This window comes from Epinephelus lanceolatus, chromosome 9 (assembly GCF_041903045.1).
Source record: "Epinephelus lanceolatus isolate andai-2023 chromosome 9, ASM4190304v1, whole genome shotgun sequence".
NCBI classification, from domain to species: domain Eukaryota; kingdom Metazoa; phylum Chordata; class Actinopteri; order Perciformes; family Serranidae; genus Epinephelus; species Epinephelus lanceolatus.
In genome coordinates, this window is record NC_135742.1 from 4515591 (window position 1) to 4538289 (window position 22699).

Here is a 22699-nt window from a genome sequence, read left to right on the forward strand (position 1 = left end):
TAATAATATAAGAGTGAAATAAAATAGAATAAGAAAATAAATAAATAAATAGAAATAATTAGAAAATACAGACTTTTTATATTAAAAATAAAATACATAAAAAATCAATCAATCAATAAATAAAAAGTAAAAATAGAAAATAGAAAATATATACTTTCAATCTAAATAAGCCCCTTCAAGCCAACTGGCATGATCACAAAACACACTTTCACACATACACACACTATTATTATTACTATTATTCTTATTCTTATTAATAACCTTGACCTTCATGCCAAATTTCAGCCTCCTAGCCAAAAAACTGTGGCCACCAAAGTGTGGGGACATTTTTGCCCCCAAAAAACACTGACTAACCAACAGTGAGCTATAGAGCTGCCAGTCACTGCTAAAAATCCTGAAATAAAATGAAATACATAAGTAAAATATAAAAATAATATATATAACAGCTGTAGCTAACAATGCCTGCAAACACTCAGGCTCAGGCAAGGTCACAAAACTGTCATGAGACATGTAAGTAAAACAGATGTTTGTTTAACAAGAGATAATAGCATTCAAATTTGGCAAAATTATAATCCCAACATGTTAAATACATGCTAAAGGACCCTCTGTTTTCTATCCCCGAAAAAGTGACATGGCTTTGACGTTTTGCGCAGTAGACCTCGTCATATGTGCCACTCTGATGTATAAAGTAGTCTCTTGCACTGAAGCACTTACCAGGTGATGTGAGTTAGATTTGTAAGGGTTCAGGATTTAGGCCTCAGGGGGGACATTGGGCCCCAGATTTTGCACGGCCCTGGAGCCTTGTCTGCCTGCGCACAGCCTGACAGGCCTGACCCAGGGCAACAAAACCCGTTAATCTCCTCCCTCGCAGTGCACTCTGGGACTTTATGTAAAAGCAGCATGGCGGCCGCCTGCACCAGAGCCCTGTGTAAGGTCGGTTGGAGTATCTTGGAGTCTCCGGCCGCCCGTCGGCCCGGTACCGTCTCCTACCTGCTGGGGAATGTGAGCGCACGCGGGTCCAGGAGGGCGTACGGTACCGGCGGGACCGGGTACCGCTCCAAGCTGCTGTCCTCCCTGCGGACAGGAGGAGGAAGCCGCAGGGTGCTGGGCTGTGCCGTCCTGCTCGGTGGAGGTCTGGGTTTGTACCACACTGTGAAGTTCAGGCTCCAGCAGCACCTGGCCGAGGAGGAGACCAAGGTGAGTCCGCTCACCTGAGCCGCTGAGCGGTCACAGTGTCCGCCGGTGTCCCGCTGATCTCCGCTGGCTGTTTTCCTTTGTTACCTAACTTCATGTGTGCAGACAGGGTCACCTGAATACAACACACTATTACAGTACCTGAGTATTTCCATTTTACTTTATACTTATACTCCATTACATCTCTGAGAAATATTGTGCTTTTACTCCATTACATTTTGACAGCATAAGTTACTTAACAGATTCAATTTTTAAATAATGCAAAATATAAATTAACAGATTACTCCACCCAGTAATATATAAAGTAATTAAAATGAGCTCCACCTTTATCAGCTGCAACATTAAAGTGATGAACACGTTAATGCATCAATAATCAATCCTCTTATGTTAGTATTTTCTCTGGTGATACTTAATATTTGCTGCTAACATTTTCTGCTTCCACTCAAGTAAAACATTTGAACAGGGGCGTCGTCGTGGGGGGGCGGGGGGGACTGATTACTCAGGGCCCCAGTGGGATAGAGGCCCTTGAAATGGGTTAAAAAATGTTTGGTTTTGTTTGCAGCCTTTTTATTTCTAATTCATTTGTGCCATAACTAAAGTAAAACTGGCTGTATGAATCAGTTTAAAGAGAACTTTTTATAGAAAAATACTGGAAGCTCTCTGAGAACCTTCTCACCCCTTAAAGGCACCAAATGATTTAGTCCACAGTTGCACTTGGATTCGTCCATGCTTCCTTTGCAGTTTTAGACAGAACCAAACGGACACTGCATCATGCCGCTCCTGTGAAAAATTATAGACGGCATCCCGACTTCGCTGAATCAAAAGAGGCATGACAAGTGTGACATGTAACATACGTGTCTACAGTGCTTTATAGACAGTCACATGACAATTACAATCATTTACATGTTATATGGCGACTGAGCTCCTGAACCTCACTGTTTTCCCAATTTGCAGACATTATCGGCCGCTGTTCTTCTTTAAGTTAGCCGCTAACAGCTACTTTTTAAATCTCCGGAAATGTATCTCACACAAAACATGTCGTCAAAACATCACACCCATGCTGCCTATGATCCCGTCCTGCTGGCTGTCCTGTTTATACAGACATTGTTTCGGCAGTAACTACTGCATAATGTTGCCATATTTCCACCTTGAACAGGTAGTGTAAAAGGGGCTAGTGACTGCTTTCCCCAAGAAAGGGAAGTCGGGGTTCCAGGGGAAAAAGGCAAAGTGACTTGACAAAAAAAACCAGAGTGACATGGATCCATGGATCAAGAGAGGAATGTCATGGGGCCCACAGAGAGTGTTGCATTGGGCCCAGAATTTGGCGCTACGCCACCAAAACGGTAACCTGATTTAAAGCGGTAAAAACACTGAATAAAACAGTCTCACGTTACAAATCAGTATTTGTCCGTTTGGCAAGTTGAGGCAGGCCATTACCCCAGCACCTGCTAATGTAAGGTCACCTTTTTTATCTGATAACTTAAGATTTAGATGTTTAACAGTAGCCGAATTATCCACAGAGGTCTCTTCCTCTCTAAAACAAACAGACCAGGTGATTTAAATCAGTAAAAACACAGAATAAAGCAGTTTCACGTTAAAGAAATAGATGTAATTTCCAATGCTTTGGAGGCAGCCAACTACGATGGCCAACATGAAAACACAAATGTCCCTATCTAAAGCCAGTGTTTGGTTTGTCCTTTCTGGGCTTCTATAGAAACATGCCAGTGCAACATGGCAATCTGCCTAGATGAGGACCTGCTCCTTAAAAATGTCTCAATTTATGGTAACGAAAACACAACAGTTCTTATTTTCAGGTGATTATACACTAAAGGAAACATACTTATTATATTACATTCCATCTCTGCTAATACATCCCCTTACATCCACACACTGGACCTTTAATGTTGGATCGTCTCTCCTCTGCCGTCTCGTTCCAGGCCCCAGAAGGAGGTCTGAAGTTGACTCTGTACCAGTACAAGACCTGCCCGTTCTGCAGCAAGGTTCGAGCCTTCCTGGACTACCACGGGCTGCCATACGAGATCGTGGAGGTGAACCCGGTGATGAGGCAGGAGATCAAGTGGTCCACCTACAGAAAAGTGCCCATCCTGATGGTGAATGAAGAAGTGGTAAGACACCTGATACCTGCCAACATGTTCCCCCTCTACTGGAGTCTCTTCACCTCAGATAAAGTTTAAAAATGTTACTGTAATTCTACTATTGCTGACACTAAAGTCGCCTCACACTGACACAGAGGAACTAGCTGAAACTAACACCAGATTTTCGTGTGGTTAAAACTAGGGCTGCATGATATGTGGAAAAAAAAATCATATTGTGATTATTTTGAGAGATACTGCGAGTGCTATGAGTCATGATTTTAGTGGGAATGCTAAGTTTTGCATTTTCTCTGAAAAGAAATATAATCTCACAATATTTCATTTATAACAGTGTGTTGTGACATGTTCAATCAAAAATTGCGGCATTGTGCAGCCCTAACTGAGGTAAAAACCTTTTCTCCACCTCCTTAACACGGAGGTTTGATGAGGATTTTTTTCCATTGTAATTTAGAAATTATTCTCTTTTTTATTTAATTTTTTCTCCATAAATGTGCAGTTAACCTCAGAGAAACCCTTCATGTCTTTTTCTTTTCTCTCTTTTGTTGTTCTGCAGCAACTGAACGACTCGTCTGTCATCATCAGCTCCATCAAGACTTATTTAATCAACAAGTAAGTTGTAGCTTCCGTCACGTGGTATGAAAGTATGTTTTCCCTGGGTTATTATAATGTGACCAGTAAAAGGTAAGGTTACCGTATTTGCCACGCAATAGTTTTTCAGTTTGGTTTGACTTAGTTTTTTCAAGATCGATCTCTCTGAGATTTTGTGCCTCCACTGCTGTACACTGGAGATGATTATAATTTAGTTTCTGGAGCTGAAAGGATTGAAATAAAATATTAAAACACTGTTAAAAAATAAGTCTTTCCATTTAAAAAAGAATGTCTCAGGTGTTGTGGATAACCCTCAGACTTCACGGTTAACAGCAGAGATGCAACAAAGAAAATTAAACCGCAACTATTTTATAATTAATGAATCAATTAATCATCTTTTAAGCACAAACGCTGAAGGTGAACTGGAGAGAATTCCCGCACACTGTCCTTTTAAGAGCAATAAACCTTATTTAATTACGTTTAGATCCTCAGACCTTCATCACCACTCATCATCATTGCCCGATGAAGGTCTGAGGATCTAAATGTTGTGCATTTTAATTAAGGTTATTAAGTAATAGGACAGAGTGTGGGAATTCTTTTCCTCCTGCACACTTGTCTACACGTTTTGCAGGTGTGCATGAGCCTGGACTCTTGGTTGGACAAAACAAGACATTTGAAGACATCACCTCGGACTAAAAATAATCAGCAGGATAATTGATAATGAAAACAGTTGTTTCTGTCATAAATTTCCCAGGCAAATAACACCAAAGCTATCATGCATGTCTATAAGGCACTGGACATAAAAGACAACACTGTATAGTTCTGTAATTTGGGTGAACTGACCCTTTAAATGTGAGCTTTTTTTTTCTCATCCAGGGAGAAGAGCATGACTGACATCATCCGCTGCTACCCTGAGATGAAGGCGACAAACGACAGAGGGAAGCAGGTGACGGAGTACACCAACAAGTACTGGTTGATGCTGAGCAAGGACGAGACCGCAGCGTTGTACCCTGAGAAGGGGATACAGAAGTAAGTCCAGACCTGCGGCTCACACACAAACTACTGTCAGTCAGTCGCTACAGGAAACAGCCTGGAACTGTCAGTTACTCTTATTTTGAAAGGGTGTCTGTCAACCAATGGCTGTGTGTAGAAAAATACACTTTTTACTATTTAAATGATTTGAAGGTCATTTGTGTTTTTACTGTGATGTAAATTGTACGTTGTGTTTTTTCTCTCAGAGAGGAGATGAAGTGGCGTCAGTGGGCCGACAACTGGCTCGTGCATCTTATATCCCCCAACGTGTACCGGACAACCGGCGAGGCCCTGGCATCCTTTGACTACATCGTGCGCGAGGGCAAGTTTGGTAGTTTCGAAGGCTTCTTTGCCAAATATGTCGGCGCTGTGGCCATGTTCATCATCTCCAAAAGGCTGAAGAGTCGGTGAGTTACACAGGAAGTTGTCTCACAGCGAGTGTGAAGAACTGTGTCTGTGTCCCTTGTGTTGTGGAAATGTTTCTGGTAGTTGGGACTTGTAGTTTTTTTTATTTTGAACCTCAAAGTATTGATTCTTTCCTTTGTTTTTATACAACAGACACAACCTGCAGGACGACGTCAGGCAGGATCTCTACAAGGCCGTCAACGAGTGGGTGGCAGCCATCGGCAAGAAGAGGAAGTTCATGGGTGGAGATCATCCCAACCTGGCAGACTTGGTGAGGGAACATATCTGCCTCTGTCTCTCCTGACATGTTTGATGATCCTCTGACTTCATGACAGAACAGCTTTAAAACTAATCCCTGTTTCCCTCCGTCTGCAGGCGGTGTTTGGCGTCCTCAGAGTGATGGAGGGCCTGCAGGCGTTTGACGACATGATGGCGAACACCAAGGTCAAACACTGGTACAGACGGGTGGAGAGGGCGTCGCTCAACCACGAGGGCCGTGAATGAGGCCGAACAGGTGAAGGAAGGAGACGGCAGAACACCGAGCGCTTCCAGCCTCAAAAGGACTGAACAGTAAACTGTCGACACAGAAAGACGGCGTCCGGCATCAGGAAGCAAGAAGTCCTGCTTTTATTGTGGAAACGGTTCGATGACGGTCGCTGCTGCCCTGATTGATTTCCTCATGAATTTAAACCTATTAGCTGCAGACGTTTGTGTAGATAAAATACTGAAAATACTGTCGCCAGATATTTAATTTGACCATTTAATGACCTGCTTCTGTGGAGGACACGTCAGACCTGCTGGTCATCTTAAGCACGTTTTACTTACCTCTACTGGTTAACTATGGGAACTGCAATAATTCAAACACATTTAACCCAGAGTTTAGTCGCATTTTTACAATAGAAACAAAATAAATGAGTCAGCATCTCTGACGCAGCAGTTCTGTCAGTTTACTGCATATATGTTTGCTTTATTTTTTGTTGTGGAGGAGGTGAAAACATCACGTATTGTCCCTTTAATAACAGACAGGGTTTCCATGCAGATCTGGAAAAGTCTGGAGAATGAGTTTACACATTTCCAGGCTACACGGAAATAATTTTGAATAATTTTTCAGTCCTCACCACCACCACAACAAATTAAAAAAAAAAAAAATAACGATAGAAAAGAGATAAGCTTCAATTGGAGGTCACGTACGCATTACTTAGTTTTGAGTGATTGAAAATGTTTATTTTTATCCATTTGACTCAGATTCACTCAGCTGTCATGTAATTTCAAATAAGCATGTTCAGATAATTGCCGCTTTATCTGGGGAAAAATGTGTTATTTTGATTTTCTTCTTGGTTCAGTCGTTTCTGTGTAAACTCTCTACACATCAGGTTATCTCTATTTATTTCAGACAGGTGTTTCTCTGTGTAAGTGACGCAGGATCAGTGAGGCAGCGAGGACTCAATGAGCTCATCAGCTGCTTTTCTCTTTGGGGGTGAAATAAAATAAGATGTAAGAAGAGCTGGTGAGCTGCCAGTTTGAATGTACTTAATATGCAAACTGCAGATCAATCCTAAATTAAGTGTATTAAAACAACTTAATGTGCATAGTTGTTAAAAGGTAAAAATAAAAAAAGGAAACCTGGAGTTGTGTGTTTGATTTGACTCGTGCAGGATAACATCTAGTCAGGTCGTGAATTTTTTTCTTTCAATCATGTTTTTACATCAGATGTAACAAATGATGTGACTGTTATCAGAGTGCTACAACAGAAACCCCACTAATAAATCAACTCGTTCCTGAACTGATCTTCTAGCCATCTACTTTTACTCTTACACTAATCAGAAACAGGTTTGACCACGTACAAGGAATTTGACTTGGTAATTTGGTGCTTAACGGTCACAATGAACTCAGTAAGAGATGAAGACACCAGTGCTGCAAGTTAAGACCTTTAAAGTGGCAATTTACACAAAAAAAAGTGTAAAATCTGTCAGAAAAAAATAACGTTTTGATAATAAAATGTGCAAAATATTGACTTATGTGCCAAAGAAAAAATAGTTAATGTAATGCAGTTAGAGTGTGAGGTGGTTGGGATGAGAGTCAGCACCTCCAAATCATCTGACTGGCCAGAAAAGATGAAGAAGAAGATGTCAGCTTAAAAAAACAAAGAGAAGCAGCAAATCCTCACATTTAGAAACTTGAACCAGAGACTGTTTAAAGTTTCTGACAAACCAGCTGAAGTAGAATTGACTATTTTTAAAAAGAGATAAAAATCAAATAACAAAAATCTTCCAGTAAACTGCTGATGAGGTTTAATTCCACACATTTGGTTTACAGATGGAGACATTTCTGCACAACATGTGAAAATTACAATCATTTTGATAAAACATCTGCATCACAAGAGTCTACATTCAGACTTCTTCTCTGCTCCTCTACCATGACTTTCATTTTTGTTTCACTTGAAAGCACTGAGTCATCTTTAGATTCCTCTTTCAGCATGACCATCAACTCTGCTGTATTCTGAAAACACTGACTAACACACGTCAGCAGTTTTAAATTGATATACGTCCTAATTTTGGGATGACTTCATTCACAACTATTAAAGACAGCTCATCAGCTCACGAAGCTTCAATCCACACAGTGGATTCATTAAAAATAAATAGCAAAAACGTTCAAATCATTCAACACAATTCGGATTTGAACAGCGAGTGTTGAAATAAAAACACAAACAGTAGTGACCAGATTTAGTGAGAAAACAAAACTTGTTTCCTCCAACAAACCAACAGAAACAGCTTCAACATCAGGATGTTTAACACTTTTCTTCTGGAGGATTCAGAGCGTTTAGAGCAACATAATTACTACATGTCGTTTTTAAAGAACGAGCAGATCTGGCTTTGTTTTGTTGCAACACATAAATCATGAAGTACATTTTAAAGCTGTAAGAAGCAGAAAACCATCATTGGAGCAGATGTCGGAGTAGAAGTGCTTCCTGTCTCGCCGTTAGCCGTTTGAAACTTCATCCAAAGCTGGTGAATCAATTTGGAATATACCGTGTAGTTGAGCGTGGCCTCCACTGTGTCTTTACTTATCAAACACCTCCTGATATTTTCTCTGAGACGTCCAGTAAATGACACAAATTTAATGAGCTCCAGCAGCTTCTACTTTTCCTCCTTGTTTACTGGCTGAAGTTGCCTCCTAGTCCCCAGCGTCAGACCACATGTCCCTCACTTTCTGCCTCATTCAGTCCTGAACGGCGTCATGCAGCAACATCCAACATGGCGGCTCCTCTTCCTCCTCGTCTATCACGAGTTCCAGAACATGGAGCTCAGCTGGCCTTTGGGTGGACGGATCTGCCGGCTCTGCAGCGACGTCTACACAAGGGAGGAAAAGTGGAGTTTATTCACAAGAAACAAAAACAAGATTTTGAGACTGCACAAAAAATTAAACATACTTTAAAGGTATTTTTTTCTTGTAAACATGTTTTTTCCTCCTGTGCTCCTGTTATTTAAGTATTTTTTCTTATTCTACCTTTTTCTTGTTTCTATTGAAGTCCTATTTCTATGTTGTCAGTGTGTGTAGCATGGAGGGAGCTGCATTTCATTGTGTACTCCCGTGGTGTATGCTGACAAAAAAGCTGACGTAACATACAATCAGATACAGAAACATCCTGTTGTTAACTCTACTCCTATATTCTCACATTTGTCATATAAAACTCTGCATTTCCTCTCTTGACTCTGTAATTTTTTAAGTTATGAACTGGGCTGAACTGTTTGACACTCAGACTGATCGTGATCCCTGACACATCAGGGCAACGGTCGGCTGTTGGCCAATGTTGAGCTGTCGCTAAGTGGCTGTTGCGCTATAGTTTTCACAGTGTGTTCGGCCCTTATCAGCTGTTTTTCAGCTTCAGCTGGCGGAGCCCGTCGGTGAGATCAATCACCCTGACCGGCAGATCAGCGCAGTGAACGAGAAGACAAACAGAAGTGAGGACAGCAAACAACTCAAGTCAAAAGGGCGTGAGTTAAAAACAAACTTGTTTTATGAGGTAAGATTTTTTTGTTTTAGCCGCTGGCTCACCCCAAACTCCTCTGTGTGAACTGTATAACCGCTCAGATCAAGAAGCCACCCTGATCACAGAGGACCCTTCTCACCCCCTCTACCAGTCCTTCAGTTACCTCCATCAGGCAGATGCTACAAAGTCCCACTGGCCCAGAAAAACATCTACAAGAAATGTTTCATTCCCTCTGCAATAACCACTCTGAACAATCTAAAACAGACACTGCACTTTGACCTAGTAACTAAAAGTCTAACTACCTATGTATCTAAGCAGAAACGCTATGCAACTGTTCGGGTTATTGTTCGCTAGTGCACGGCACATATCATTTGTTCTTTCAACATCAGATTGTCTTGTTCATGTGCTTATTAGCGTCCTGAATCCGTGCTGACGGTCATTTGGTTCCTCTTTTTGAATGACTGATACAGACCACTGCCGCCTGCTGGCACTGAGCGCTATTTACTTCTCACCCAGGTGCAGAATGTACATGCTAGCTGCCATTGGCTGCAGTCTTTGTGGTGCAAAGTGCAACTTTTTGACCGAGACACAGACGTCAGCCTTTGTCATCACTAGTTCTTTGATGCTGGTTTGGCTAAGTAAATAATAAATCCATCTGTTGGACCACCAGATGACTTTCTGGAAGGTCCAAAATCCTGATCTGCAGTTTAAACAATTCTGTGATCACATCAGAAGATCCTTCATAAACTGTAGTGATCTTGTTTTAATATTAATGATGTAAAATTTTACATGTGTCTAAAAAAGTGCTGTGAAATAAATAAAACTAAACTTTGCCGAAAAAACAGACAGAACATACTTTTCTTCTTGCTTATTTTTTTTTCCCCTTTTGCCAACATTTTTGAAGACGTAGCCGTCACGTTTGAACAAAACCAGTATAGTTTTGGCAGTGCAGATTATTAACAAACTTTATTAATGCAGCTGAAACATTTCAGAACTGTAATAAGACAAATAAAAATAATAGAAAAACTTATTATTATTACTGCTTTACTTTTAAATATTTAAGTTGATTTGCCTTTATTATGTTTATACACATAACTTTTTTTCTACACTACATTTGCATTTATCAGTGCACAGGTGTATTTTTCCCTTTTCTTTCTTTTAAATCTTTTCTCGTTATCTTATATTTTGCATTTGCACTGTAAACTGAGCATCTCTCAATCTTCATGGAACAAAGTGCCCGATATTATAAGATACAAACAATAATAATAAAACAGAAACAACATGTTGGAAATAAAACGTTGTACTACACTTAGTGAAAGGTTTAAAGAATAGATTACAGGCTGATTAACGAGTGTAGTGTACAGCATCTGCCCAGTTCATAGCTAACATTAGCAGTGGGTAACGTACCTCTAGAAACTGTTTGAGTCTGATGACTGAGCCCATCTGTCCACTGCTGGTCACCGCTTCAATTCTGGAGACATCAAAGAGACACATGCAACACATCAGACAGAAGAAACTTGTGGCGACAGCTGCTGATAAAATATTTCACTCCATGATTTAAATGTTTAAAGAGAGCATGTACCTGGGGAAGTATTCCTCTTTCAGCAGCAGGATGAGTTTCCAGAACTGGCCCTGATACTGCTTCATCAAAGCATTACCACAGACCTGAACAAAAACACAAACATCAGCACAGAAGTTTAGATTTTTAACCATAGACTAGTGTTGCACAGTATACCGGTACTAAAATAGTACCGTGGTACTAGAGTATTCCAAACGGTATTATACTGCATTTGGAAAATACCGGTACTTTTTAAATTGATTCAATTCATTCATTTATTTAATTCATTTATGCACACAAACACCTTCCTTGTTCCTATTGGAGCACATATTGTGCAAGTGGTGTGTATGACAACACCTGTATCAACATTCGCAGCTAGCGTACGTGAAAAAAGACAAGAGAAAGTCTGCCTCACAAAGGGAGACAACATGAGACAACACCAACTTGGTGAAACATTTGAGCAACCAAACCGTGACGTCCGTACCAAGGTACTTACCGAACCATGATTTTTTTGGTACTGTTACACCCCTACTATTTATTGTTCTAAAGGTTTGTAGCCAAAAGGACTTTTCCTTAGGAAAAGTACTGAAGAGTATCGAAAAGTATCGAAATTCATATTGGTATTGGTACCGAAACAAAGATTTTGGTATCGTGACAACACTACCATAGACAGTACAAAATAATGGACATAGCCAACGTTTGTGGACTCCCGTTTTGAATAGGGATACACCGATATGGATTTTTTAGGGCCGATGCCGATACCGATTTTTTTCCATCACCCTTAGCCGATGACCGATTATGGAATGGCAATTTTCTTGAGCCGATATTTGGGGCCGATACTGCTTTTGCTCCCTCAATTTACATAAAAAAAATGACACAATGATAACAAATATTACAGGTCTCAAGTTTAAAATAAGAAAAATTTATTGAACAGTAAAAAATACTAAAACAAGATGGAAAGTTGAGGTAGAACAGGTAGAATATTATTATTATTATTATTATTATTATTATTATTATTATTATTATTATTATTATTATACATTCAAATAAAAAAAAAAGAGTTCAGTGCTCTTAAATCTTCCAGTAATGTCTTTATAAAATAAACAAATATTTAAGCTGAAGCATAAATAAAACAACAACTACTGTACACAGTAGGATTCGCTGCATGTGCACTGCAGGGTCTTCCAGCAACACAGAGCTGCCCGTGGATGCCTGTCTGTAAATCATGCCAGGGAAAAATAAATCCGCGAACCCACGCGCGTATCGGCCGATGCCGATACAAGTAAAAAACTCAAAAACTCAAATTCTCTTCATTTTTTGAGTACACACTTTTCAAAGAGTTTTTTTTTTTTTACATTTGATTTTTTTTGCATTTTATTTTTTTTAAACTTTAAGAAAATAACCCAGTGACAAAATGTTTATATTATCATTACACATTACCCCTCGACCAACAGACGAGGCCTTCATCTGCATATTTAAATAAGTAATCAAAGTATAATTTAGCTGAATAACCTCTGTGCTCTGTTGGGATCTGTGTGTATAGGAACAGCTATATTGATGTTTAAAAAAGCAGTGTACACTCACCTCGAGAAAGTCGAACAGCAGCGTCGCTGTGATGTCAGCCAGAGGCTCCATATTCAGCATCTGAGCCAGCCAACGCCAGCCTTGGTTCAGTCCGTGAGGAGCAGACTGGAACACATCAAGAAAAGAGTGAGAATCAAAAGTTTAAAGATGAAGAAATGTAATAATGTTTTTAAAGGGAGGTGAAACAGTTCTTACCCCGTGCTTGGAGCCGTAGGGCCACCTCAGCTGGATCACGGCTGCGTAGAGACGGATCATCCCAGACATCCTCTTTAGGAAACTATCCTGACCTTCGACCCCGGTGTCGTCCACACGGTAACCAAGAATCCTGGAGAAGTGAGGATTATTGTTGTGATTAAACAAATGTAATGATGGAGTAAAAAATGAGTGCAGCAACACGTGTCTGTCTCCCTGACCTCTGGTATTCCTCCACAGGTGTGCCATCCTTCATCGGAGGGTAATGTGGGACTGCGTACGGACATTTCTTGTGCAGGTGGGCGAGGATGAGGTCGCCCACTCGAGGGTGCAGCTCCCAGACGCCAGAGGCCACCACGGCGATGGGGAAAGCAGCTTCATGGTGAGACGCCACCTCCTCCTCTCCTTGTTTCTATAGGGAGGAAAAATCCAATTCCACAGGAGTTTTACTGTCATTTAATTTGTTGTAGATTTGGTTTATTTGTATGGTTTATTTATTTGTTGATTTTGGTGTTGCAACATACATTTTCCCCACCTTTTTGTGACGAGTGTTTCAGAGATATTTATATAACATGTCAATCAGACTCACCACAAACTTCTCAGCCAGTTTGTAGCTGACAAATTCCAGGCCCTGAGGATGCTGGGAGGTGGAGACAGACCTCCCCCCCGACACCACCGCTCGTCCCGACAGCAGCTTGTCGATCTTGTCAAAGATTTCCCGGAGCTGCGATCCGGAGTCGCTGGCGATTTGACTGACAGGGATGGTGGCTGCTTTCTGGAGCTCCAGCTTCAGCTTCTTTGTCTTTGAGGAGAAATGAAACCATCTGTACAGAGTTCTGCTCACGAGTTAAACGTTAATCATTGCATATTTTTGCTTGCCACTACAGCGCTTAATTATATGGCTTGTTGAAATTCAATACTTTTAGGGTCCTCCGGCCACGGCTGTAGCCAGCGCAAAGGCATAAGAACTTAAGGTTATGGATATAAAGTTCTCTATAAATATAAGATTATTATCATTATTGAAGCACAAACTGACCTGGACGTCTTTTGAGGTGTTGAGCTGGTTGAAGGACTGAGCGGACTGAGCAGCCAACTCCTGCAGCTCCTTGTACCATTTCAGAGTGCTGTCTTCAGCGCTGTTCTGCAGCCCTGTTGGAGAACAACATCCATCAGTGGGAGCAGAGGTATTCAGATACTTCACTTACATAAAAGCACTAATACAACACTGTGAAAATATTTCACTACAAATAAAAGACCTGCTTACTTCAGTAAAAGTTTGCAATTATTACCAGTAAAATGTACATTAAGTATGCAGAGTAAAAGTATTGATTGTGCAGTAAAATGTTCCCTGCTGTCAGTGTTTTATTCCATCTTGTGTTTTTGGATTAATATTCCTGCTGCATTAACGTGTATGTGTCATTTTCCTGCTGTAGATGTTTCAGGTTTTTAACTCCCTTATATACTGTTATTCTATGGCAATGCATCATATTCTATAACTGAAGCGTGGCTGTTCTGTGAGAACCATGCATCTCTATAAAGTCAGAAAAACAGTCTGTTTTCAGCTTTGTGACGATGCATTTTCCAGCTGATCCAAGATGGTTTTTAAAGAGTTTAAGTAGCTTAAGAAGTATTTTCTCAACACATAAAGGAACACTTCATCCTTCAGGCCCTGGTCACACAGAGCGTTTCAGTATGTAGTTCCTGACATGTTGAGGTAGACAGATATTTTTGGGGTGTTTTTGCCTTTAATTGATAGGACAGATAAGTGTGAAGGGGAGAGAGAGAGAGAGAGAGAGAGAGAGAGAGAGAATGACATGCAGCAACGGGCCACAGGCTGGAGTCGAACCTGGACCGCTGCGGCAACAGCCCCGTACACGGGCCGCCTGCTCCATCCACCAAGCCACCGACGCCCCAGTTTCCAGGCATATTTTAGGATGACTCAGGGGCAGTTTGACAACCTGCTGTCTATCGTCAGGCCGTATAGCTCTGGCTATCCAGCAACCACTACCACCAGTTTCTCCTCCATTGTTTACCAACTGCAAACTTGTTGTCGTGACCAACACAGAAGGCCCGCCTCTCAAATCATCTGATTGCACAATGGGGAAAAAGAGGTGACGTGGGGCACTTCTACTCTGAGTTTTTTCAACTCAAGAAGTTCAGAGCGCTGGCAAAAACGCCAGTGGATAGTGCCGGCGCCCCATATACAGAGGCATTGCCTTGCTGCAGTGGCCGCGGGTTCGAGTTCAGCTCGCGGCCCTTTGCTGCATGTCAGTCCCCACTTTCTCTCTGTCTCCCCATTTGACTCTCTGTCCTGTCATTAAAGGCAAAAAAGCCCACAAAAATAATCTTTAAAAAAACGACAACAAAAAACAAACAAACCGCGAGGCGCCTAGCAGTGCAAACACAGCGAGCAAAAATCTTCATTCTCATTAAAAACAAATCACAAAAAGACGCTTCCAGCTGCTAAAACACTTTCTGTGTGATCAGGACCTCAGTTTATCACAAACACTCAACATAAACACAACTGGAGACACATGATTTTCACTGGAGAGGAAGGGAATTAAAAATTGTAATCTGAAAAGTAACTAAAGCTGTCAGACAAATGTAAAGCAGTGAAAAGTACAATATTTACCTCTGAGATGTTGTGGAGTATGAAGCTTCATCATATGGAAATACTTCAGTAAAGTACAATCACTTTGAATTACACTACTTATAACCATCAAATACTCTTAAAGCTCTCAGAGTATTCTGTATCCGTGGGTTACAGACTGAAAAATATCAGCTAGAATCAAATGTATACAGTCACTTCTTGCTGCGCTGTGAGGGTTTAAAGTCTCATTCTTAATCATCTGTTCTTTAGTGCTTCTCTAAACAACATACAGTATCTTAAGGACGGGTCAGATCACTACACGTGATGAGGGAGTGGTCACTACTGCAGTAATGAACCCGACTCTCACCTTTCCTCTTTGCCTTCTCTTTGGCCGACTCTGCCGCCTTCTTCTGCGCTTCCTGCTGCGCCTGCAGCTCCGCCTGCTTCCTGCGCTGCTCCTCCTCCTCATGCTCCTTCTTCTTCTTCTCTTGAGCCTTTGCAACTTCCTCCTGCATCTGCCGGATCAGTGCCCTCATCTCGTGGAGGGCTCGCTCAGCCACGGTCATGTCATCCACGCTGGGGAACTCTCCCTGGAAAGACACAGTAGCTCTTACACACAACTACGTCTGTCCCAACTTTCTTCCTCTTAATGTACGAAGGAGCCATGATCCAAACCTGAATTTCACAAATCAGGATTTAAACTGACCTCTGCCGTCTTCCGCACCACCTCTGACAGCTGCGAGCACAGCTGGTTCCCGCGGGTGCAGTAGGAGTTAAGGCTGGCCGGTGGGAGATCAGTTTTGGTAGACGGCTCCAGCAGCTGGTTGAGCTGCAGGATCTCCTCCTGGATGGTGTTGAGGTTACGCAGTCGCTCCCTGCCCTCCGCCTGCCGCTGACGCTCGAGCTCCGCCTCCCGCATGCGCTGCTGCTCCGCCTCCCTCAGTCGCAGGTTGAGGATCTGACAGCGAGAATAGAAAATGAGTTTATACTGTACAAAACATGCACAGCTGCTGACACACGATGTGAGTTCAGGTGTATCACATCATCACAAAACAGTGAGGACATTAATTAATGAAGCGTCTCAGAATCAGTCATGAAACTGTGCCACCAGTGAAACTATGTCATGAAGCACTCGTAACTCAGAGTAGGACTCTAGTTTAATAGTTTAATAGCTCGTAAATCGTATTGATATCTGCCAGTGAGCTATTTGGATTAACAGTGTGTCTACAGGTATCAGACGCTTTTCAAAACCTTTTCAAGATAAACTTTTTCTAGTTTCAAAGCTGCATTTTCCCCGGAAACATAAGCTTGTGAGGACTTCAATTATGCAGTGAAATCATGAGCTCTCTCTGGCATTAGTTTATTAAAAAATATATATTTGATTTTTGCCAAAGCTGCATCTTTTAATAAGCTAATTGGCATCAGTTAATATGACATGTCTGTGTCTGACCTTCATGTCCTGGCATATCAAGAGTCTCCTGCATAGCAGCACAAAGAGGTGTTCTTACCTAAGTTAATTAAATTGAGACAATGCTTTGACCTCTAGATCTAAAATACATCTCTCTGAAATTTTTAATCCAGTTAGCTTTGATTTTTTTCTTCAACTCTTACCTTCATTCTGTGTCGCTGCTCTTCCTTCAGCTTCTCCTGACGCCCGATGCTTTCTTTAGTTCTACAGAAAGTAAAAAGCAGACCAGGGTTGATGGCACGTTTTGGAAACAACATAAAGACTCTGCATCCTTGACAGCAGCTCTTAGAGTGTTTTCACACCTGAACTTTAAGTCCTGTTAAATCAGACTCAGGCTCAATATGAGCTCCCTTGTCCTGTTCAGTTGTCTGAAGGCAGCACGTCTTCCTTAAAGTGCATTCAGCATACTGCTGGTTCAGTTTTGCCTGTTACATCGCCCAGATAATTATCACAGCTATGAACAAACGCCAAGGAAGGACCTTCTTCCTGTATTTACATTCTTACTCCTGCCCGTGACACATCTGACCAATAGCTGGAGTGAAACCTCTCACTTGATTTGTAGTGATGAATTTTGTTTCACATATATTTTTCTCTGTGTGAAAAGAAACTCAACTGAAGGGGAACAAGCTCCAAGTTTACAAACTCAGCTGATTCAGACCAGAGCAAACAAACTACAGATGTAAACCGCGCTTACTCTCTGTCCATCATGTCCCTCATGGTCTGGAACTCCTGCCTCTGCTTCAGCTCCATGAACTCCTCAAAACGTTTCAGCTGCTCCGACTCGGAGCTCGCCACTGCTGCCACCAGCTTCTCCTGCATCTCCTGCCGCAGTTTGAGCGCCACCTGGGCAGACAGATTTCAGATAGTTGTCAGGTGAGACAGCAGAGCACACACAGTAAACAGGTTACATCCAAAGAAAGAAAACAGAATTGATCTATCCATCAGTTGTTTTGATCGACTGTTTTGTCAGATTTCTTAAAAGGTCTTTTTTTGCGACCAAAAGTCCAAAAGAGAAAAGTAATAAATTAACTTTACTATTAAAAAAACAGGGAAAAACTGTAAAATGTTTGGTGTTCTTGCTTTTAATCACTCATCAATACAAACATATTCTTAATTAGTTTTCTGTTGATTGACAAATTAATTAATCAAACACTGAATGATCTAACCAATGCAGTTTTTTTCACAAGATGATGTTCTGTCCAAAAATGTCTTTATGCTCTTGCTCTTGATCAAAACACACCATGTCTATTTAACATTAAACATTTAAACATTTTCTTGCCACACAGCTATTAAACTTGGCCTCATGAGACTTCACGTAGGATAATAAGGATCTCTGTGTCTGACCTTGGCTTTTTCTCGTTGTTGCTCCTCAAACTTGAGAATGCGGCCTGCCGTCTCCATGGCTTTGGGCGACAGCAGGGAAATGGCAGGTAGTGATGTAGGACTGGAAACTTCGCTGACATCTGCCTCTGGATCTTCATCCTTCGCCTCATCACTAACAGCCTGCAGCGCGTGACGAAGAGATAGGAGTCAGAAATTCACAGTCACAGGAAGGCATACATTGTGTGTTACTGTTTTTATCTTACAGGGAAGAAAGTACAACATCCAGCCTCACGGAAAAGTTAAAATACCTCCTTGGAAAAAAAACAGTAATCTGCAGGTTTTCAGAGTCAACAGTGAAACTTTTACAATCTTGCAAATGAATTAAATTCAAGAAAAGGTTACTGCAAAACAAAAATTCTCAGTTCTTTTAAAACCTCTGAGGAATGCCTGTCCTTACAAAATGATAACAACTCATTTTGATGACTTTCTGAAACCAATATAGTACAAAAAATAGCTTTTGCCACTGGGTTGTTTCAAATATACAGAATATTACAAATACCAGTAAGCTCCAAAAAACCTTCACAAATCACACAAAAGTTATTACAGTTATTTCTTCTTTGACCCCCCAGAAAACACTGCACTTTCCCCCCATAAAAAAAAAGAAAAAAAAACAGAAAATACATAATGTATTCTGGACGAGAGACTTGCCTGCTCACGCTCGGCCTTTAAAGACGGGGCTGCAGAAAGTGTGGCGTGCCTTGTGCTGAGGTCGGGGATGGATCCTGTGGAGGAGACCGAGGCTGAGATCTCCTCAGAGAGGCCCGGGCTGGAGTCTCTGGAGCTGGAGTTCAGAAAGGAGGAGTTCTGCAGGGGCAAGGAGCCGAGACGCTCCAGTATGACCCCAGAGTGCGAGGACAGGATGACGGCCTCTTTGCAACCTGCCAGAATGTGCTGCAAGAACACAGATACGTAAAACCACGGGTTTGCTTCATTCATGGAGTGTTTAAATGTTTAAATTTAAGTGTACGGTTTAAATGTACCAAAGGGCTTTTAGGTTTTAACATGGGATGAGTACACATTTAGCTCCATTGATTTTATCACATCACACACATTTCAACCTCACACAGGTTTACAGATATAGTCTTGAATACATAAACACTACAAAAAGTTAAAAGGTCTTTTTAAAGACTTAATTATTGTTCTGTCATGTGTTTACAGTTATTGTTTATCAGTGCTGTGTTGTAAGCTGAATTACCTCACAGTGTTGTATGACAGGGAAGAGTCCGGACACATGATCATTATTGAACAATGGTGCAACTCGGCTTTAAATATGTTTGGTCATTTTACTTTGGGCCTCCTGCACGCTCCTCGGTGGATAGACTGAGGGAAATTGGACTAACTTCAAAATTTGCAGTTAAATATGCAACTTAATATGCAATTATCATCACTTTGTTTCTTCTAAAACGTGTTTGTTTTCCAGAGAAGATGACTGAATAAAATATTTAAATATTAACTATGCACATTTTTATATTTATTTAGGATAAATTAATTATTATATTAATTGCATAATAAAAATAATGTTTATTCTAATCAAGAAATTAGTAAGTAATTGACTAATTGAATGAAGAATTGCTAATTTAATCGGGAAATAAACTGTTGCAGCACTACTGACAAGATTTAAATTGTGACTTGTCGGCCCACAGTGTCAGCCAATATTCCCTGATCCTATTTCATCAGTGTTAACTCTGGACAAACCTTCTCTTTCTATTTTGAATTTTGAAGATGAGCTTTGTGAAATCATCATGTTGCCTGTTAATTCCAGCTTGTTATTATTGGCATTATTGTTCACTTGACACTAACGCAGGAACCTGCTCCTGTTTAAATCTGCAAACATTTTGAGCATAAGCTTCCAGTTTGTTTAACCAATGACTGCTCATTTTCACTTCTGCACATATTCAGATGTTGAAGGGATGTTTGTCTCTTTTTGCCCTTTCAGTTGTCAGTCTGGTTGAACCAATGTTTGGCGTTTTGTTTTCCATGTACAAAACAGGGGCTGGACATTCACCAGTTACTCACAGGGATTACTGTTTACTATTTCTACTTTGTATAATTCATTTGTTCACTTATTTAAATACAAATAAGATAGCAGGACAAGTTGATTAAGATATATATGTAATATTAATATTTAGATTTATTTTTAGTAAGGCTAAGACAATTGGTAATATATATCTTACGTGTAGACTGGTTATTTTTGGAAGTCATGGTTAATTGGTAATTTATATTACATATAAAGATAGATATATTGTAATTAATATTATATATATATATACATACATGGGTTATTTTTGTGTGACAAAGTTAACTGGTAATAGGAATTGTATATTTAGAAAAATTTTAGGTATAGGTTTATCTACATAAGTTTCATTTCACTCGATGGCTGATGGAGAAGGCGTGGGATTTAATAAGTTTATACTTCCTCCCACTCCTTTTCGGATGTGTAAATCAAGGTGACAATTGCCTTTACCTTATGCTTTTCATTATTTATAAATATTACTTTCTTTCTGTCTGCTTGTTTCTATGTTCATGTCTTTTTTTTACATGTTCAAAATAAATATCATATATCAAAACAAACCATTTATACAAAAAAATAATAAAAATATAAAAAACATTTGTAAAAAGGACTTTCTACAACCAAAAGCGAGGAAATACCATATCAAGTTTTAGCGGCAGGAGATTACAAACTTTAAACAATAGTGTATATTTTGACACAAAGACACACTAATGATGAATAAAACATTGACAGAGGAGGAAAAGTACAGCATGCACATTTAAATGAAGTATAAAGTAGCATAACATGGAAGTACTCAAGTACAACAAAGCACCTAAAAATTGAACAAGTAGATTAAGCAAATACACTTCACGAAAATGCACCACTGTGTTTATTTAACGATGTATCTTGTGTTAAACTCTTCGGCTTGAAAACAAGAAATAAAATGAAATTATGTGGGTTAGTGTGCGGTCACATAATTATTTAGTTAGATAAACGTTAGCTAATTGAAGACAATGCTAACACCTGCTTCTTATTTGTCCTAATGATGATTTAGAAAACTGAAGCACTTAATTTCCCTCATTACAGATCGTCCTGTGGTAATTTTACAGAGTGAATTCCTGAAGTTATGTAGCTAAACAAGCGGAGACATCTTGGCCCGGCTAACACAAACTAGCCCTTAGCTAGTTAGCTTGGTGTCTGAGTTAGCAAAGTTAGCTCACCTCGCCTCTTTCCGACCAGAACGGGTCGTATAAGATTTTTCCCTTCGGTGAATTTTTTAAGGCCTCTAAAGTTTCCCATCGTAGATTTTCAGCAGGCATCACGACAGGACGATAAAGAAAACTAAAACTAAAAACTACCGACAGCGTCGGGCAAACAAGATTTGAACCGGAGGATGGAGTTACATAAATCACAATCCGACAAGAAACAGCCCGCTCTATGTTTCCGGATGGGCCAAAGTCTGTTTTTATAATAATAATAATAATAATAATAATAATAACTATATGTGTGTATTATCATCATCATCATCATATTATTATTATTATTATTATTATCATTTAGTTCCTCTTTATGTTTAGTAGCAGTTGGTTAAGGTGAAGTAGTAGTATTTTCTCAAGTGAATGCATTAGGGACTGTTCCTTAATTATGAGGGGGACGGGGGTGTTGCAAATCATATATTTTTTAAGCATTGGGCAGGGACTTATATTTTTATTTTGGCTTAGGGGAAGGACATACATCTTTACATGGCTGTATTTTGTATTCATCTTACTGCTGACTTCTACAGCATGCCTTCCAGATGTGCATGCTTCGTATTTTGTGATATTTAAAGACAACAAGTCATGTTTTATTTGAAATATCTAGAATTACACCACTTATCATAGATGGAAACAGTAAAAGCAGAAATTATCACTGGATTTTTACATTTCCAATAGACCTCGGACATGTCGTGCGATGAAGGCCTCCATCAGAAAAAAAAACCCATGACCAAATCTGTTTTTGCAACAATTTGTTTTTGTTAACAGGTGCTCAAATTACAGTGTGGGAGCAGTTCTAAAAAAGTGTGTCAGGTTTTCACTCATGCATTTGAAATTTTTATTTTAAATAAGGTGCATATGATATAGGGAATATAAGAATTAGCTAACATGCTAAGGTGAGGAAAAAAATAGCCAACAGTAGGGTGAAAAATATAAGAAATAGCTAACTAGCTAAAGTGCAAAAAAAAACAAAAAACAACTAGCTAACAGTAAGGTGCAAAATATAAAAACTAGCTTACTAGCTAAGGTGCTAAAAAACCTAGCTAACAGTAGGGTTCAAAATATATGAAATTATAAGAGCAAAATCTAAAATATAACACTAGCTAACAGTAGGGTGCAAAATATAAGTAATAGCTAACGAGCTAAAATGCAAAAAACCAAAAACCTAACTAACAGTAAGGTGAAAAATATAAGAAATAGCTAATGAGCTAAGGTGCAAAAAATAGCTAACAGTAAGGTGAAAATTAAGACTTAGCTAACAAGCTACGGTGCAAAAAAACAACAACTAGCTAACAGTAAGGTGCTAAATATAGATAAAAGCTAACTAGATGAAGCACAAAAAAACCTAATTCATAGT

At 40.0% G+C, this 22699-nt stretch overlaps 2 protein-coding genes across 2 annotated transcripts; one reads left to right on the forward strand and one right to left on the reverse strand.

Annotated features, from left to right (window-relative positions):
• Nucleotides 1-869: 869 nt before the first annotated feature.
• On the forward strand, nt 870-6278 carry ptgesl (prostaglandin E synthase 2-like). Its single transcript, XM_033618519.2, has 7 exons — nt 870-1197; nt 3132-3320; nt 3862-3917; nt 4773-4925; nt 5135-5335; nt 5487-5604; nt 5709-6278. Exons 1-7 carry the CDS (start codon nt 901-903, stop codon nt 5835-5837), a joined length of 1143 nt encoding a protein of 380 aa, XP_033474410.2. The 5' UTR covers nt 870-900; the 3' UTR covers nt 5838-6278.
• A 1323-nt stretch (nt 6279-7601) lies between these two features.
• gle1 (GLE1 RNA export mediator) lies at nt 7602-21500 on the reverse strand. The gene is made up of 15 exons (XM_033618595.2): nt 21310-21500; nt 18748-18990; nt 18061-18219; nt 17411-17559; nt 16860-16920; nt 15955-16206; nt 15616-15838; nt 13695-13807; nt 13248-13460; nt 12880-13070; nt 12662-12791; nt 12467-12571; nt 10907-10989; nt 10732-10795; nt 7602-8683 (listed from the first exon to the last, which is right to left on the reverse strand). Exons 1-15 carry the CDS (start codon nt 21406-21408, stop codon nt 8615-8617), a joined length of 2154 nt encoding a protein of 717 aa, XP_033474486.1. The 5' UTR covers nt 21409-21500; the 3' UTR covers nt 7602-8614.
• Nucleotides 21501-22699: the final 1199 nt, after the last annotated feature.

Excerpts from the sequence above, each read along its gene's own strand:
- ptgesl (XM_033618519.2), top strand. The coding sequence starts at position 901 with ATGGCGGCCGCCTGCACCAGAGCCCTGTGTAAGGTCGGTTGGAGTATC. Across the intron at positions 1,198-3,131 it reads TGGCCGAGGAGGAGACCAAG|GCCCCAGAAGGAGGTCTGAA; the intron begins GTGAGTCCGCTC and ends GTCTCGTTCCAG. Across the intron at positions 5,336-5,486 it reads TCCAAAAGGCTGAAGAGTCG|ACACAACCTGCAGGACGACG; the intron begins GTGAGTTACACA and ends TTTATACAACAG.
- gle1 (XM_033618595.2), bottom strand. The coding sequence starts at position 21,408 with ATGCCTGCTGAAAATCTACGATGGGAAACTTTAGAGGCCTTAAAAAAT. Across the intron at positions 16,921-17,410 it reads AGGGACATGATGGACAGAGA|AACTAAAGAAAGCATCGGGC; the intron begins GTAAGCGCGGTT and ends TACTTTCTGTAG. Across the intron at positions 10,990-12,466 it reads TGCTGTTCGACTTTCTCGAG|GTCTGTGGTAATGCTTTGAT; the intron begins GTGAGTGTACAC and ends GTTTTTGTTCAG.